This window comes from Crocodylus siamensis, chromosome 10, assembly GCF_052110815.1.
Source record: "Crocodylus siamensis isolate JL-2025a chromosome 10, ASM5211081v1, whole genome shotgun sequence".
Classification (NCBI taxonomy): domain Eukaryota; kingdom Metazoa; phylum Chordata; order Crocodylia; family Crocodylidae; genus Crocodylus; species Crocodylus siamensis.
Genome location: NC_143404.1, coordinates 11982883 through 12001143, shown reverse-complemented (window position 1 = coordinate 12001143; position 18261 = coordinate 11982883). Strand labels below are relative to the sequence as shown.

Here is an 18261-nt window from a genome sequence, read left to right as displayed (position 1 = left end):
TCCCTTTCTTGAAAAGATACCCCTTGTGCCTAACTACCATTTTCTCTATGATTTTGAAGAAATGGACTTTGCTTCCATGCCAGGCCTTATCTCTGGCACTATAGTGTGAGCCAGGCCTTCTGCAGGCCAGTGTAACGTATTCCTGTCGCATTTTTCATGCTTGATGCCAGATTGCATGCATTTTTGAGAGCAGTCTTTAAAAATCAACCAAGCAATTCTGTTCTTCACTGTTCAAATATAAATCCTTATTTCTAGTAGAAATGGAATTTTAATTATTCTTTATTATGATGCTAACAAGTTTTATTTGCAAACAGTGTATCTGATTTTTCACCCTTTCCACCCCCTTCCCAGAGCCTACGGATTGGAGCCTTTTTAATGATGAAGCCCTGGATGTTGTTGCTGCTGTTGACCTGCATTAGCTGCACATGGACCACACAAGCAGAGTTTTTCACCTCCATAGGTATGGAAGGAGTCTGTGCAAGATGAAATGATAGATTTGCAAAGTTGGAACATGTGTATCCCACTTCCACTACAGTGTGTGTGTGTGTGTGTGTGTGTGTGTGTGTGTATAAATGTTTTTATAAGCGTCACATCAAAACTCAATTGAGCATCATCTACATCAGAGATAGATGGCCTGTTGCAAACCCCTAATGCAATTGTGTGGAGTACATTTTGCATTGGTGCAACATAATGTGATTAAACTACCTCATTGTGAACACCAGCAGTGATGAACAAATGGGTACAATTTCTTTGCAGGCAGGGCCTCTTTACTGAATAGGCATACAGGAGAAAAAGATGCTCAGTTATCAACAGTAATTGTGCACTTGTTGGGCTTTGAGCACATTACTGCAGGCACTCTTGAAGGTTTAGTGTTAAAATATTAATTTAAAAAAAGAAAAAAACCTCTTTATGCCCCAGAAGCTCTAACAATGTAAGGGCCCTCTGAGGGAGGCTGTAGAACATAAGCAGTGGTGACTAATTTCCCTTTCTAATTATTTCACATCAAATTTAGTGATTTGCATTAAAATTCCGTGGCATTTCTGCCGTTTGCATTATGAATATTGGGAGCTCTAACAGTTCACTGGGTCACATCCAATTAAAACCCCTTCCCACTTTCTGAAAGGTGGGGGACAGAATACAGTTTTCAGCTGTGTATGCTTACTAGCTCAGATTTGTTTTCTAGATGTTTCATAAACGGACAAATGAAGAAAAATCCACAGGCGAGATTGTTCATTGTATCTAGCAAGCCTGTGACCCTTGGATTCAATTGCAAGCAGATGAATGTTGTTTTCATCATGTATGATTAAAGTGGACCCTTTCTGCTATGGATGAATGGTTTCTCCTTCCAGCCCTTTCATGTGACCTGATCTAAAAATAAATCTTCTGCAGTAAAAACTGCACACAAAGCTGTCTTGCAGTGAATGTAAATGGTTACACGAGGCCAATCAGTGAGAAGAGGAAAAATTAACATGGGGGGGTTTATCTCACTTTCACTTTAAAGGGACCTTTGATTTCCAACCCCCCCCATTGTACTGTATAGCTGACTCAAACATTACATAGATAATAGTTGGAAATCTAGAATATGGTAAAACTGTGGATTCTGCTGGTGCTTTAGTTCCTTCTGCTGCAAAAGCCCCGTCTCGACAGACAGACCTCTGAACTCTGGTATAAGCATAGGCAGTTTTTAAAATTAGTCCCAAAGGAATCAAGACACAAAGCCTTACTGAATTGCAGCAGGTGCCTGTTGGGTGTCTGAGCGCAAGAACCCACCCTCCTGTTTATATCAGCAGTTTTTTCAGGGACCCAGGGTGGTGTAGGGTGACATGTGGATATCTTAAAGTTCAGTTAGGCATCTAATATGTGGAATAAGATGTGGTCCCAGGTGTGTTATTTGTAACTAGACAATGACACCAAAGTCGGAAGAAAAGAAGTCGAGTCCCGGCCAAAGCAAATCTCTCTGAGCTGCATTTAAAGGTATGCAGTGAAAATGAACAGTGACTTATTCTTTGTCCTTTCCTGCTAGTTAGAAGTTTATTCTTTGTGTTCACGGTTGCTGTGAATGTCCTTCTTCTCTTCTTACGTTTCCCTGTTTCTGAGCCTTGCTCAGGCAGGATGCTGAGCTGAAAACAGAACGTGCTGCTAGGTTTCACCTAGGAGGGCTGCTTAATTATGTCTCAATAGTAATTATTACTTTGGAATGCTGAAAATAAAATCTTTAGCTACGTTTGTCAGTCTAATTGGATTCAGTGCTTAGGACCCAAAAAGCAAGACCTCCTCAGTGGGTACAATTTTGAAACATTTGACTGGGCATTAGACATAGAGGGCTATAGGCTGTTTAGAAGAGATAGGAAGGGGAAAAAAAGTGGGGGGGTTGTGCTCTGCAACTTCGATGTGCTTAGGGCAGTAAGTCAGGGAGGCTCTCGGAGCCCAGGGGTAGCTAGTATGGGGGTCCAGGAAAGCTGGTCCTTTCTCAAGGAGGCTATCCTTGGGGCGCAGCAGGACGCAATTCCTCTGTGCAGGAAGGCGGGAAAAGGGTCCAGGAAACCTTCATGGCTGAGCGTGGATATCCAGGCTGGCCTGAGGGCAAAGAAAAATGCGTACTGGTGGTGGAAGCAGGGGGCAGGGACAAAGGAGGAGTACACCTCCCTGGCCCGAGCTTGTAGGGATTTGGTGAGGAAGGCTAAAGCAGCACTGGAGCTTAGATTAGCTTCTGGGATTAAGGATAACAAAAAGTCCTTCTTCAAGTATATAGGTAGCAAGAAGAAGTCTCGGGGTAACACTGGACAGGGGTCGGCAGGGCAGGGCAGGGCAGGGCAGGGCAGGGCAGCTGGTGATGGACGCGCAAGAGAAGGCCGAACTCTCCAACAAGTTCTTTGCCTCCGTGTCCCTGTCTGCTGACAGTGGGGCGCTCTCGGGTGATAGCGCAGAGAGGCCCGGGAAGGATGCGAGTCTCCCGACTGTTAGCTCAGACCTAGTTAAGGATTACCTGGAGGGCTTAGATGTGTCCAAATCGGCGGGCCCGGATGACCTTCATTCGCGGGTGCCGAGGGAATTGGCTGGTGTCATTGCGGAGCCATTGGCACGGCTGTTCGAGGACTCCTGGTGCTCGGGCCAAGTCCCTGAGGACTGGAAAAGGGCCAATGTGGTCCCTATTTTCAAGAAGGGGAGAAAGGAAGAGCCTGGCAACTACAGGCCAGACAGCCTCACTTCTATCCTGGGGAAGGTCTTTGGAAAAATTATCAAGGGCCTCATCTGTGAGAGCCCTGCAGGGGAAGCGATGTTGAGGGGTAACCAGCATGGATTCGTGCTAAGCCGATCCTGCCTGATTAACCTGGTCTCTTTCTATGACCAGGTAACAAAGAGCTTAGATGGGAAGGAGGAAGTCGATGTTGTCTTCTTGGACTTGCAGAAGGCCTTCGACACAGCGTCCCACCCAGTTCTGGTGGGCAAGCTGAGGGGCTGCAACATGGACGAATGCATGGTCACATGGGTGGCAAACTGGCTCCAGGGGCGCACCCAGAGGTGCGGGGGGACGGGTCGATGTTGACCTGGGAGGGTGTGGGCAGTGGAGTCCCCCAGGGCTCGGTCCTTGGGCCGGTGCTGTTCAACATCTTCATTAGTGACCTGGACGAGGGGGTGGAGAGCACCCCGCTCAAGCTCGCTGATGACACCAAGCTGTGGGGTAAAGTGAATACACCGGCAGGCAGGGACCGCAACCAGGCAGACCTGGATAGGTTGGAGAAGCGGGTGATCTGAACAGGACATGGTTCAACAAGGACAAGTGCAGGGTGCTGCACCTGGGGAGAGGGAACCAGCATTATGGTTATAGGTTAGGGGCTGCCCCTCTCGGCAGCACAGAGGCAGAGAGGGATCTTGGAGACAGGATCGACTCCAGGATGAATATAAGTCGCCAATGTGATGAAGCAATAGGCGGAGCCGACCGCACCCTGCCCTGCATCAACAGGGGCAGCACTAACAGGTCCAGAGAGGTCTTGCTCCCCCTCTATGCGGCGCTGGTCAGGCTGCAGCTGGAGTCCTGTGTCCAGTTCTGGGCGCCGCACTTCAAGAGGGACGTGGGGAACCTGGAGAGGATCCAGAGGAGGCCACTCGCATGGTTGGGGGCCTCTGTGGCCAGCCCTATGAGGAGAGGCTGAGGGACCTGAATCTCTTGTGTCTGCAAGAGGAGACTGAGGGGGGATCTTGTGGCTGCCGACAACCTTATCAGGGGCCAGCAGCAGGGACTCGGGGAAAGTCTGTTCACCAGGGCCCCCCCTTGGGGTCACCAGGAACAATGGCCACAAGCTGAGGGAGGAGAGGTCTAGGTTAGATATTAGGAAGAACTACTTCACGGTAAGGGTGGCCAGAGCCTGGAACAGGCTTCCCAGAGAGGTGGTGCTCTCACCTTCCCTGGAGATCTTCAAGAGGAGACTGGATAGGCACCTGGCTGGGGTCTTATGACCGCTGCTACCCCCAATGCTCCTTCCTGCCCATGGCAGGGGTCGGACTAGATGATCTGTCCAGGTCCCTCCCGACTCGTTGATTCTACCATTCTAAGAAGCCTTGCTGCTCCTCCCTGCCACCTGCACCCCCTCAGTCCTTGCTTCTGCCAGTCTTTGCCCCTTCCCCTGCGTCCCTCTGCTTACAGTCAGATACTGCTTGGGCTGCTGTGTCCTGGAAGCTCAGCACGTGGAAGCTCAGCCTTTGCCTGGCCATGCAGCAGTGTCAGCGCTGCTGTTTGGCCAGGCAGGAGAAGAAGTTTTCATGTGCTCTGTGCTCCAGAGAGACCCCAGCCTGAACTGGAGCCAAGCTGCACCTGACAGTAAGTGGGGGTGGGGGAGCAGGTGGGCTGAAGCTGCAGACGGGAAGTGGAGGTGGGAGCAGGAGGCTGCTGCGTGTTGGACTCTGGCCCTGACCTGGGCTCAAGGGCCAGAGTCATATAAGGTGAGTGACTGTTTTTCTCATACTGTTTTGTGTGGTGGGGGAAGAGGCACCTCACCTCGTATTTGAGTAAATACTTTTTTAAATGTTAATACTTTCTAGTCTTTTACTAGCCTGAGAACATCTGGGAAGTTTTCCCTCTGGCTGCAGAAAAGAGTGGTTCCTAGATGTAACTCTGTAATAACATTTTGTCTGCTTCCATTTCAGGTCAAATGACTGACCTGGTTTATTCAGAGAGAGACTTGGTGCGATCTCTGAAGGAATATATTAGAGAGGAAGAGTCCAAGCTCTCTAAGATTAAAAGGTAAGAGAAAGGACTGTGCAACTGTTTTACTTGGACTGTAAGTGTCTTCATGCCTTCATCTCTGTCACAGGATCTGATGTAGTATTTCCCCTGGTGCTAGGAAAAGCATAAAGTGGGAGCATAAAAAGCGGAGAACACTATGTGCCCTCCCTGATTCCCTTGAGGACAGTAAGGATGAGCGGTCTCCATCTTGGGGTTCTCTTGTCCATTCCTCCATTCTTACGAGAGAGCAGTAGTCAAGAGCGTTCTGCTTTGCTCCCCAAGTCAACTGGTTAAAACACTTCATCTTCAACGAAGATGTGGCCGCCGTTACCTGTTATTCCTCTCTGCTGCTTTGCACTGATGTGCTTGACTTAAACTGCTTCTGTGTAGTCTACTTGAGCATTTCATAGCATGCAGATAATAATAGCATGCTTGTTTGACCGTCGATTCAAAGCATCATGAGCTCAATTATTGCATTGACTTCCTGTGTGCTTCTGATGGTAAACTTAAAGGTGGTAATTAAGGTGGTAATCTTAAAGGATCCAAAACATTATCTAAGCCTAAGTACAGACAGTCAAAAAGCCCAAGGCTAAATTGATTCAGTGTTTGCAGGTTAGTCTAATTCGCATAGATTAAACCAATAAGCAAGTGAACGGACATTCACTTTTGATTTCAGTGGCCTAGGCCAGAAGCTGGAGTGCGCTGGAGCACACTACCCTGCTCAGCTGGGCAGACAGCTTTGGTTAAGGCTAATCTGTCCACCCTGCAAGGGGGGTGAGGGGGAGTTGTTGGGGAGGAGGTGCAGAGCATCCTAGGATGTTGGAGGACTGACTTGACTTGAAGTTGGAGGGGATCTGGGACAGAAATTGAATAAATAGATTTAATCTAAGCCACTGAAGTCTGATACTGCATCCGTCCAGGTTCATCTTGAACTGGTTTTGGCTATTTTGAAAGCAGTTTATGTGCACTGAACTTCTGTTGTGTTACAGATTTGAACTGGTTTCCAATTGCTCATACCAGTTCATGTGCAATTCCTGTCCATAGCTCAAGTCCCTAAATCCCCAAGTCCTCTTCTTAGTATCTGACTAATGCTGGAGGCACCTAAACTCTTCCCTTTATGACCTGGGATTCCCTAGCATCTGCTGTTCTGTGCTAGTTGCATGCCCAGAACTAGCCCTAGGCAGTTGTGAGCTTAGGATCCTTGTCTTTCTAAGTCCTGTTTGAAATTTAAACAATAGGTAAAGTAGTTTGTAATTCTTCAGAAGGACCTAACCTTGCAGGCATGCTTTAACCAGGTATAGCACATGGCAAAGGTACTGAATTCAACATTACACACAACAGTCATAGCTACCTTCAATCAAACACATGGCTGGAGGAGGTTTTCGTAGTGCTTGCCTATTACATACCATTCTGGAGGTTTCATAGTTTCATAGTAGCTGGAGTCGGAAGGGACCTAGGTAGATCATCTAGTCCGACCCCCTGCCTTGGCAGGAAAGAGCACCGGGGTCAGATGACCCCGGCAAGGTGCTCATCTAACTTCCTTTAAAAAATCCCCAGGCTAGGAGCCTGCACCACTTCCCCTGGAAGCCGGTTCCAGGCTCTAGCCGCCCTGACTGTGAAGTAGCGCCTCCTAATATCTAATCTAAACTTACCCTCCGCCAGCTTGTGACTGTTATTCCTGGTCACTCCTGGCAGCGCATGGGGGAACAGGGACTCCCCCAATACCTGCTGATCCCCCCTGACCAGTTTGTAGCAGGCCACCCCTTAACCTTCTCTTGTGGAGGCTAAACAGGTTCAGGTCCCGTAGCCTCTCCTCATAAGGCCTGCCCTGCTGACCCCTGATCATACGAGTGGCCCTCCTCTGGACTCTTTCCATATCGTCCACGTCCCTCTTGAAGTGTGGCGCCCAGAACTGGATGCAGTACTCCAGCTGCGGCCTGACCAGTGCCGCATAGAGGGGGAGGATCACCTCCTTGGACCTGCTCGAGATGCATCTGTGGATGCATGACAGGGTACGATTGGCCTTCTTGACTGCCTCCCCACACTGCCAGCCCATGTTCATCGTGGAGTCAATGACGACTCCAAGATCCTTTTCCGTCTCCGTGCTGGCAAGAGGGGAGTTTCCCAACCTGTAAGTGTGGTGCCGGTTCTTCCTCCCCATGTGCAACACCTTGCACTTATCAGTGTTAAACCCCATCCTATTCTCATCCACCCACCGTTGCAACCTGTCAAGGTCAGCTTGTAGCCTATTGCACCCTTCTAGTGCACCCACATCCCCCCACATCTTAGTGTCATCAGCAAACTTGAACAGGGTGCTTTCTACCCCCTCATCCAAGTCACTGATGAAGATGTTGAACAGTGCGGGCCCGAGGACCGAGCCCTGCGGAACCCCACTGCCCACGTCCTTCCAGGTCGAGAAGAACCCATCCACTACCACCCTCTGGGTGCGGCCCTCCAACCAGTTGGCGACCCATTTGACCGTGTGGGCATCGACACCACAGTCTCCCAGCTTTTTGATGAGGACAGGGTGAGAGACAGTGTCGAAAGCCTTCCGGAAGTCCAGAAAGACTACATCCACAGCAACCCCTGCGTCTAATGATTTGGTGACCTGATCGTAAAAGGCCACCAGGTTGGTCTGACAAGACCTGCCACTGATGAACCCATGTTGGTTGCCCCTGAGCATGCATTCCCCTGCAAGGCCCTCCTGGATGTGTGCCAGGATAATTTTTTCAAAGAGCTTACCCGGGATTGAGGTAAGACTAACTGGCCTGTAATTTCCCGGGACCTCTTTTTTTCCCTTTTTGAAGATAGGGACCACATTGGCCCTCTTCCAGTCCTCCGGCACCTCACCAGAGCACCACGAGTGCTCATAGAGCCGCGCCAGGGGTCCCGCAATGACCTCGGCCAGTTCCTGTAGAACCCTAGGGTGAAGATCGTCCGGACCAGCGGACTTGAACACGTCCAGCCTCTCCAGAAGTACCCTAACTAACTCCTCGCTAACCCCTGGCCCAGGCGTGTCTCTCCCGGGGCCCGAGGGGGGCCCAGCAGGGAGGTGGCTGAACTGGTCCCTACTTAAGAAGACAGAGGCAAAGAAATCGTTAAATATGTTAGCTTTGTCATCTGGCGTGATGACTAAGTTGCCCATCGTGTCCTGCAGGGGCCCCACATTACCCGGGACCCTCTTTTTACCCCCTATGTATTTGAAGAAGGACTTCTTATTGTCCTTAAGCCGGGAAGCTAGTTCTATCTCCATCTCTGCCTTGGCCTTCCTGACTGCCCCCCTACATCCTCGGGCGACTGTAACATAGTCCTTCTTGGTGATGACCCCATCCCTCCATTGGGTGTATGCCTCCCTTTTAGCAAGGAGACATTCCCGGATGCTCCTAGTGAGCCATGGGGGTTTATGTGCCCTCCTGCTCCCTTTGACCCTTGTTGGGATTACCTCCCTTTGGGCATGGAGGATCGTCTCCTTAAGGAGCAACCACTCCCCTTCGACATCTGATTCCCTTCCCCTCTGGGTCCTCAGCGCTTCCCCAACGATCCTCCTTAGCTTGTTGAAGTCAGCCCTCCTAAAGTCTAGGGCTGTTGCCTTGCTGCAGCCCTTTGCCACCTTACGCTGGATGGTGAATTCCAGCAAGCGATGATCACTGTCTCCCAGGTGGCCCATCACCCGCAGCCCCCTCACCAGGTCATCACCCGTGGCCAGCACCAGGTCCAACAAGGCGTCTCCCCTGGTGGGGCTGTGCACCTCCTGGGTTAGATGGAGGTCCTGCACTCTGGCTAAGAACCGACGTGAGCGATCAGACTTGGCTGACTGCTCCTCCCAGCAGATGTCTGGGAAGTTCAGGTCCCCCATGATGACCACATCCTTAGCCCTCCCTGCCTCTGTGAGCTGACCTAAGAATTCCTGGTCGAGCTCTTTTCCCTGGTTGGGAGGTCTATAGTAGACTCCCACCGTTAAGTCTCTCTCCCCTGGACTGCCTTTTACTCTAACCCAGAGCACCTCAGAGTGCCCCCCCTCTACCCCCTTGCTAATTAACGAGGAAGTATATTCCTCCTTGATGCAGAGTGCTACTCCTCCACCTTTCCTTCCTATCCTGTCCCTCCTGTATAGCCTATAGCCCTTGACACTCACCGCCCAGTCATGCGATGAGTCCCACCACGTTTCTGTGATCCCTACTATGTCAGGGCTGGTGACAGCTAGGAGGAGGGCGAGTTCCTCCTGCTTCTTCCCCATACTTCGAGCATTCGTGTAGAGGCATTTGAGGCCTCCAACGGTTGTGCCCACTGACCCCCTAGTCTCAGCAATGCCCCGTCCCCCATCACTTACCTGTTTCACCCTTTTGACCATTGGTCTGGGCTCGCTGGCTGTCGCTGGGCCTGGTAGTTCATCGTCTCCTTCGCCCTCATCTTCCCCCTCCCCCGACGAGCCTAGTTTAAAACCTGCCGAAGGAGGTTCACCAACCTGGAAGAGAACACACGCTTACCTTTAGGGGAAAGGTGGAGCCCATCCCATCCCAGCATGTCTCTCATCACGATGTGCCGGTCATGGCTGAGGAAGCCAAAGCCCGCCTCGAAGCACCATTCCTGTAGCCTCCAGTTGGTCTCCGCTATGCACATCTCGTGGCGTCTGCCTCGACCGCTCACTGGCAGGATGGAAGAGAAGACCGCCTGTGCGCCCATCTCCCTCAGCACGCCTCCCAGAGCATGGTAGTCCTCCATCAGGCGATCAGGGGCTCTCTTGGCCGCATCGTTAGTACCCACATGGACAAGGACCATGGGGTAATAATCGGTGGGCTGGATGATGGACTGGAGCATCCCCTTCACATCCTGAATCTTCGCTCCGGGCAGGCAGTAGACCTCACGTGCTGAGGGATCCTGGCGACAGATGGGGCTCTCCGTACCTCTCAGGATGGAGTCACCAATCACGATGACGCGACGCTTCCTCCTCTTAGGCCTCTTGACTCCCGCCGCCCGCACAGGACATTGTGTGCGCAAAGTCTCCTCCCTGGTATCTTCCGCTGCTCCCTCCTCCTCCAGGGCTGCCAGGGCCTCATATCTGTTCTCCAGATGGACAGGAGGAACTGGTGCCGCAACATGGTTAATAGCCCTGGCACGGGAGACCGTCTGCCACTCAGCAGTGGAGGGCTCATCCCGGGCTGCCCTCTCCTCTGTCGTACCACCCTGCAGAGAAAGAAAATACCTATCAATTTCCTCCTCTGCCTCACGGATTCCCCTCAGCCTGCTAACCTCCTCCAGGAGCCCCCGCACCCATTCCTCCAGGGTCCTGAGGCGGATACCTACAGGACAGGTGCAGGAGTCCCCAGTCCCTGCCCCCCCAGACCTTGCCGGGCAGTTCCCGCAGGCCAGGGGGTTAGAGCCTTCCACTAAGAAGTGGGACACTTACATTCTAGCTTCTCTGAGCCTGTGGGGATTCAAACCCACATCTCCCACTTCCCAGAAAAATTCCTGAGTCACCAGGCAAGAGGCTGTTTTGGAGGGGGAGACACCCTCCATCCCTTCTGCTGAAATTGAGCCACAGAACAGCCAAAAGTGTAATATTCCTGGGGGCCAGGAAGAGAACAAGCACAAAGAAATATGCCTGTAGCCTAATTAGTATTGGCACTTCGCTGGAAGGGGAGTTCAGGCTATTTCTGACACTGCCATCAACTGAGATATTTCTGCTGGCAGTCACTTTTCTGATGGCTCCAAAAGGCAGTTTGTGGTTAAAAAGCACTTTCATTCACCTAGGGGATTTGAGCATTAATACATGCTTTGGATGATGCATGGATTACAACATCGCAGATAGAGGGACAACACCCAGGTATCTCGGAAGGATTTAGGGTCAGGCTGAGTCAGAAGTGCTGTGCATCCATCACTGACACTCTGCAGTGCTCGAGAGTCCCAACTGTTTTCTGTGGGTAATGAAACATCGCAAATGTAATTTAAGTAACCAGGCAGGAGCCAATCTTTCATGAAATTTTAGTTCTTTAAGCAGTGGGGTGGAATCTCTCTCCATAAACCTTAAGATCCAGTGACAGCGTTATCTCTTAAAGGGAGGCTGCCGCGTCAGTTTAGGTTTTTGTCAAAACAAGCCTTTGCATAAATATCATCCGCAGAAACATCTGTCTGAATTTCAACTACAATTTTATTTTCAGTAGAAGTAATTTGGATTAATTTTAAAAGCCAGAACCTTTTTCCCCCACCTTACCTAGTGTTAACTTAAATGTTGTAGCATCCTGCTAGTATATAAAGAAGTGGAAATAAAAGCCAGATCTGCTACTTTTACTCATGCAGTAGTTCTCTATTACTCGGTCTCAATAGTTTCATTGGCATTACTAGAAGGATGCGCATGGCCCATTGGTAAAGGTGGTAGCCTGCAACTTTGGAGTCTGTTTCAGTGCCATGCCCTGCCACTAACCTCTTGTATGACTGACCAGACCATTTAGTTGATCTCTGTGGGACCCTTGGAAGAAATGTGCTTGTCCTGGGTTCCCTCGGATCACGAGCAATGTGCAAATCCTCTAACACTTGGATACCCAGGTTTTACTGGTATGATAAATGCACAATGAATTAAAGACTACTACTAATAGTCCTAATAGTTAATACTTGAAACAAATAATAGTTTCAGTACTATTATTAATCTTAGCACTGCTACTGCTAAGATACTGCTCAGTGAGTAATACCAGGGTTTGCTACTTACTCTGTAGAGAGTGAAGTAAATCTACCGTGATTTCATTTTTACTATTTATACTATTAAAACTGCGAGCTTGAAAAATGTTAAGGTAACTTTTTGTTGTGGTAAAAAAGGGGTTCAGGTTAAAAAATAATTTCTTTAAAGGTTTTATGAGGAAGTAGCTGTATATTCTACTTTGGAGCCAGGCTATTCAAATGTATAGAGAAAGATGAACAGAGCCATTTATCGACAAATTGTTTATCTTGTTTTTGTTAGCACCATCTTTTTTTCATGTCCTACTTGACTTGGAGACTCTAAGATCACAAGTGGAAGCTGATGGGCTGCTCTCAGTGAAGCCCAAGAGCAAAGATGTTTTACATTTCTGTTTTGCCGTGACAGAGTACTGACTTTAAAAAGTGTATTGAAGAGAGGCAAAACTTTGGCACGTGATTCTTATAAGAGCTAATATATTGGTGGACTTGAGGGAGACTACTGTAGCCTTAGTAAAATGTCTAGCTAAAATAATAATTTGGATCATATGTCATGCAATGGCATATAAGGGCTCATCAGTAACATATTTTCTCTTTTGAAGCTATGAAGAAAAATTCATCCCCAGTATCTGACATTATCCTCATTTAGCTATTGTCATCGGGAGCCTCTTTTATAACTTGAAAAAGTCAAGAGTCCAGTTTCCGCTCTCCTTTCATGGGGTTCCTGTAAGAAGCTAAAGAGATCTTAGAAAAGCAGAGTGATTTTGAATTACTGAGATGTAAATAAGTGACTGGTTCAGAATGATTATGCTGTAATCACCTTGCACTGTGACCATTTTATTTGAAAAGGGTACTTGGGGCATCATCACAAATTAGATTCCCTTAAGAGGGTAACACAGCACTAGTGTAGTTAAATTGGTTGTCACAGTCAGGGCAGCTAGGATCTGGAACTAGCTTCCAAGGGAAGTTGTGCTCGCTCTTACCCTGGGGATCTTCAAAAGGAGGCTAGACAATCACCTTGCCGGGGTTGTTTGACCCCAGCATCCTTTCCTGCCCACAGCAGGGGGTTGGACTTGGTGATCTGCTTGTGTCCCTTCTGACCCTACCAACTATGAAACTATTTCACTTGGGCAGAGTGAAAACTAGCCCTGAAGCTCTGCATGTGTTTTAGATGTGAAATTAAAATGACTTGCACTTATAAATCCGCTCGCAGATTCAGGCAAACTCCTCTTTTTTTTCCAGCTGGGCTGAAAAAATGGAGGCAGTGACTAGCAAATCAACATCAGATCCAGAAGGGTATCTGGCACATCCAGTAAATGCATATAAGCTGGTGAAGCGCTTAAATACCGAGTGGCTGGAATTGGAGAATCTAGTTCTTCAGGACACTACAAATGGTAAGGCATTCAAGGCAAGAAAACACTTTTCTGTAACTGCTGTAAGACCATCTCTTCTTTTCCCCACTCATACAGTGGAAACTCAGATTCAGTCATGGTTTTCAATATTGTCGCTAGAATTGTGGAACAGCTTCTTGGTTTGTGGTTACCATTTCCCTTCATTCAACACCCAAAGAAATCCTGAGCTTGCCCAGAAGCAGTTTCCCTAGTTTAGATTAGTTTTAGTTTTATTAGTTATGGGAGGCCTTTATGCTCTTTTGGAACATCAGGTGAAGAGCAGGATTGCGTTTCTAAAGGTCCAAATGTTAAGACGCTTGTCTTGAGAGTTGTGTTGTTAAGGCATAGGTCTTGTTCCACTCAGTCTTCCCTATCTGCTTTTCTTTCTTTTCACACCAAGCCCATGCGTGTTTGGTCTTGGTTTGATTTGGCCTTTTGATAGACGGATGGGAAGATTTCAAAATCGAACCATGCTGCCCAGACTGGCTCTCCAGGGGTTTCTGATCATCTCCAGCACTAACAGCTGGTGGATATTGTAGAGTTTGTGTTGATGACAACTATTTTAGTTCTTTATTCATGAGCCTATTGTAAACAATCCTCCATATGCTACCCTTTTGCAGCATAGCCTTCAGAGAGCCTTCCTTGGATAGTTTCGCTTCCTCAAGCTTAAACACGTCTACTGCCAGTTTATTTTTATTGGACTTTCTGAAAGTAACAGAAGAAAAGGAGGAAATATGTTTTTTCTCTGAACTGCACTGCGTGTTTTTTTCTTTCCACTCAGTTAAGGCTAAAGTTCAGGTGCTTTGAAAACTTTTTTTTTTGGTGAAGACTTTATCAAATGGTGGAATAGTCCCTCTGAAGAAAACATAATGCTAATCTTTTTGGACAGACAGTTAATTCTACTGTGTTTATATTTCTCATCTTAAAAACTTTCTTTGAAAACTGGTACAATTGTGCTTTGCTGTAAGATTTAAAATGGCAGAGTTTTGTTTTTCTGTTCTTTAAAAGGGTTGTGGGATGCTTCAACCTATATACCTATTTGCATTTGACTTTATTCGGTCTGTTCTGTTAGTTAGTGCCTAGGAAAACAGGAACTAAAATGACTCTGCTCTTATAACCTCATGACGTTGACCCAGTTTAGTTTTTTGTACTAAGCAGAATCCACCTGGTCTCGTGGGTTAATTTCTGTAAGTAAGTACTTGCAAGTAGTACTTGCATGTCTTTGTTAAAGATGGGTCAAAGTGCAGTTTCAAACTGCAGTGTGGCCTGCCCTTACCCCAAGAGAGTAAGTGCTTAGTTTCTTTCCTTTGGAAATCTCACAGGTGTGATCTGGTTAGGGCTGCCGGTCTGTCTTGGACCATCTGAGATTTTTCAGGCTTGTCTGTATTAGCTGGCACTCTGCATTCAAACTTGAAAGGCCTCTTGAAACCTAGTGGAGAAGGATCGCAGCGGTCTTGATGAGACACTGCCTTAACAGAAGTCAGGGGAGCTGTCAACATGTGTGGTGGGGAGATGCATAGAGGATGCATGTATGAAAAGCAGTGTTTGGGCTATAATATACATGGCTGTACTTTTGTTAATAGCTTAGTCTTTTCTCATAGTATGCAGTTTGTTGGGATTTCTGGCATTTTTTTGGTTTGAGTTTTAACTTTTTTATAAAACAAAACAATATGTAGAAAACAACGTTTAATGACTTGAGCCTGGCAAAAGAATGATTCAGTTGTTTGATACCTGTTGAGGAAAGTTGCAAAACAAACCTGATGTTCATGGTCCTGAACCAGTCTTTTTTTTTTTTTTTTATCTGATTATTTGAATAGTGGAACTAATTCATTCCTCCCTTTTTTTAACTTAAGACTTTATTGCAAACCTCACAATACAACGCCAGTTCTTTCCAACTGAGGAAGATGAGACGGGAGCTGCTAAGGCTCTGATGCGTCTACAGGACACGTATAAGCTGGATCCTGAGACCATTTCTAAGGGAGTACTACCAGGTAACAGAGCAGTTCTTTCCTCTGCGTATTCAGCTAGGTTAAAAAGGTGGTTGACACCTTGGACCTTTTTAAAAACTTTTACCAGTCTTCTGAGCAGTCCTATTATTTCACGTGATTTTAAAGATCCGAGAACCTAAGAGTTGTTTGAGTTTTGGGGTTTTAATACTTAAGGGTTTTTCCTGTTATCCTTAAGAATTGGCCATCCCATGTCCAGTGAAGGATATGTGGCCATATGAAATCTTACACTGTACCCGTAACTGAAAGGATGGTGTGAAGCTCTGCAGCCATGAGCACCTTCTCAACAAAACTCTGTTAAGAGTCTTCAAAATTCATTAAGTGGTTTGTCAACAAAAAGTTGAGGAAGTTCTCCAAAAAAAATGACCAAGTCCTCCAAATGTTGCGTGAGTTCATAGAATGTATTATGCAAGTCTCCTTAGTAGGTTGTTATATGTCTAGTTTCTTATTGAAAGCCATTTTGATTGCAAACTTCACCACACTTTTACTGTTGCATTTTAGCCCTCTTAACTGGGAGCCCTGAAAGTGCTATCAGACTTTTGTTGGAAGGGTGCTCCTAGCAGAGGCTTAACAATGAAGAAGAGTCAGGCACCATTGACCTGGCTGATCTTCCCTGTAAACAGAAGCATCCAAGAAAAATGAGCTGGTTACAGTCCAGTAAACAGGTTCTCCCAGGTGGGCTGTAGCTAAGCAACAATTGTCTGATATGGGATTTGGAGGCTCCCAAGGGATATACCTGATGGAGGGGGCTGCATAAGAAATCTCTGGTAGGTATGTGTGAGAAATATGCAATGAGATGGCAAGGCAAGCAGAAGGAAATTGGGCTTCTTAGTATCGTTAACATTTCAGATCCTCCAGTCACACCTGTTTTCTCCAAGTAGCTTACACATGTGTTTATATTTTCCCAGAGCAACAGTCTCCCTCAGGGACAAGAATTTTTCATCTGAATTTTTTTGGTTTTGGTAGTGTAGAAGCAATTGTGGCAATAGTGTAATCATGTCTTGTTGCATAGATACAGCTCTGAAGACACAAGCTTCTTTAAGTGCTAGTTCAGGCTTGTTCATGTGCAAATTGCACAAAGTAAGGGTGAGTTGGGATTTTTGGCTGGTTGACTATGTTTTGCAGGGAGTCATTGCAGTAGGCACAATCTTTTAAAAAGCAAAAACAAAAAAAAAAGTGTTGATTTATAGTATTTGGAGTTCCGATTGCCTTAATTATGATTGTCACACAGCCAAGGACCACTAGCTCCTCATTGTACTGGTCACTATAGAGCAATAATACAGGAAGTTCCTTTTCTAGGGAGCTCCGGCTGTGACAGTACGGCTCAGCAGTTTGAGCACTCAGCTGGGATTTGAAAAACTTGCATTCTGACTCATGACAAGTCACATGGCCTCTTTTTGGCTTAGTTCCCTACCATGAGTATCACTTCCTTAACACATGAGGAAAGGGAAAGTGAAAGGGGAAAATGCACTGAATATTTTGGCATGTTCCTATTCCATGGTAACCAGGGTATGTGGTAGGCCGAGGGCAAGATAAGATTTAGATTCCTGATTTTATGCTAAAGTCATTGGCTTCCATGGAAGTTTAATCTCATGGAATTGTGGCCAGTTATGGTCCTTATCGCTCTTTAAGCTAAATGGATCTTACTGAGCAGGAGAGGGTCTAAAAGCTCACCACTATCCGCTGTCACGAGGTTTTTCCAGATGATAAATTCCATTGCTAACTTGCAGTCTGTTTCCAAGCAAGACAGCTTTAACTTGGGAACATTTGAATAGGGGACTTAAAGCTTTATCTCTAAATTTAGGAACAAAGTACAGGTCGTCTTTGACAGTGGATGACTGCTTTGGCATGGGAAAAACAGCTTACAATGATGGAGACTACTATCACACAGTGCTGTGGATGCAGCAGGCTTTAAAACAGCATGAAGAGGGAGAGGAATCCTCCATCACAAAAGCAGAGATCCTGGACTATCTCAGCTATGCCGTCTTTCAGCTCGGCGACTTGCACAGGGCCATGGAACTCACCAGACGTCTTGTTTCTCTTGGTAAGAAGAACAAATGATCCAGTTTTTTTTAAAGCCAGAGCATACTGTAGGGGGCAATGCCCACAACATCTGCGTCCCATAAACATTAGGCTATTCTGCCGTGTGACATACCATAAACGCTTACACTGGATCGACAGTTTATTGTGCTGAACACCTTCCATCTCAAAAAGTATCCCACAACCCATGCAAAGCTTACGCAAAATAACAAGCTTGTGTGTGTTGTCCTTGCATGAGGTTTGTTGTTTGCATGATGGCAAAGCTGGGGTTTGAACGTGAAGGGGAAGGTCTCCGATCACCAGGGATCCTGGCTTTCTCTGGTAAAACATCAAGAATGCTCTGATTTCTTTTAAAACCCCCAAAATCCATGATTAAAATGAAAGGCCCCCCTTGGGCCTGCTCCTGCCCTTCACTCCTCCCACAGCCCCCAGCCCTGATGGTGCCCCTTACCTCCCACCCACAGCTCCTGCTCCCCCCCGCCCTGTGGAGGGGTTCCCCCAGCTGCCAGGGCTACAAGGCCCGGGACCCAGGTCCACAGCTCCCTGCCTCTGGCAGGAGGCAGCAGCTGCTACAGTGGAGCAGAGTCTAGTTTCACCCCTGTTTCCTGCCCACGGCAGGCTTGCAGGGGTGGGTCGCTGCCTGCTGCTGTGAGCTCTGCGCTACCCTGGCTGGCGAAGCATCCCCTGCCTGTGTGGCTGCAGCAGGGGCAGCAGCACGGGGGTGCATGCAGGCAATGCGGAGCTTGCAGTGGCAGGCAGCTTTCTGCATGGCTCTGCTGTTCCCTGCAGTGCCGAGTTGCACATACTGACCTCCCCCCTCCCACTTCCTGCAGGCTGGAACTCCGCCCGCCTGCAGGGAGCTTGTCCCAAAACTGCAAATCCACAGGTTTCTCTGGTAAAATGAGAAATCTGCATTTGCCTCTAGTAAAAAGGT

At 47.6% G+C, this 18261-nt stretch overlaps 1 protein-coding gene across 4 annotated transcripts in view; it reads left to right on the top strand.

Annotated features, from left to right (window-relative positions):
* The window catches only part of P4HA2 (prolyl 4-hydroxylase subunit alpha 2), a 53411-nt gene that overhangs the window by 13446 nt on the left and 21704 nt on the right, over positions 1-18261 (top strand). For all 4 annotated transcript variants that reach the window (XM_090064954.1, XM_090064955.1, XM_090064953.1 and 1 more), the window contains 5 exons: positions 352-460; positions 5146-5242; positions 13133-13284; positions 15135-15272; positions 17092-17331. In XM_090064954.1, coding sequence (XP_089921080.1) covers positions 376-460; positions 5146-5242; positions 13133-13284; positions 15135-15272; positions 17092-17331 — 712 coding nt within the window. In that variant the 5' untranslated portion in view covers positions 352-375. The remainder of the gene's footprint in view (positions 1-351; positions 461-5145; positions 5243-13132; positions 13285-15134; positions 15273-17091; positions 17332-18261) is intronic.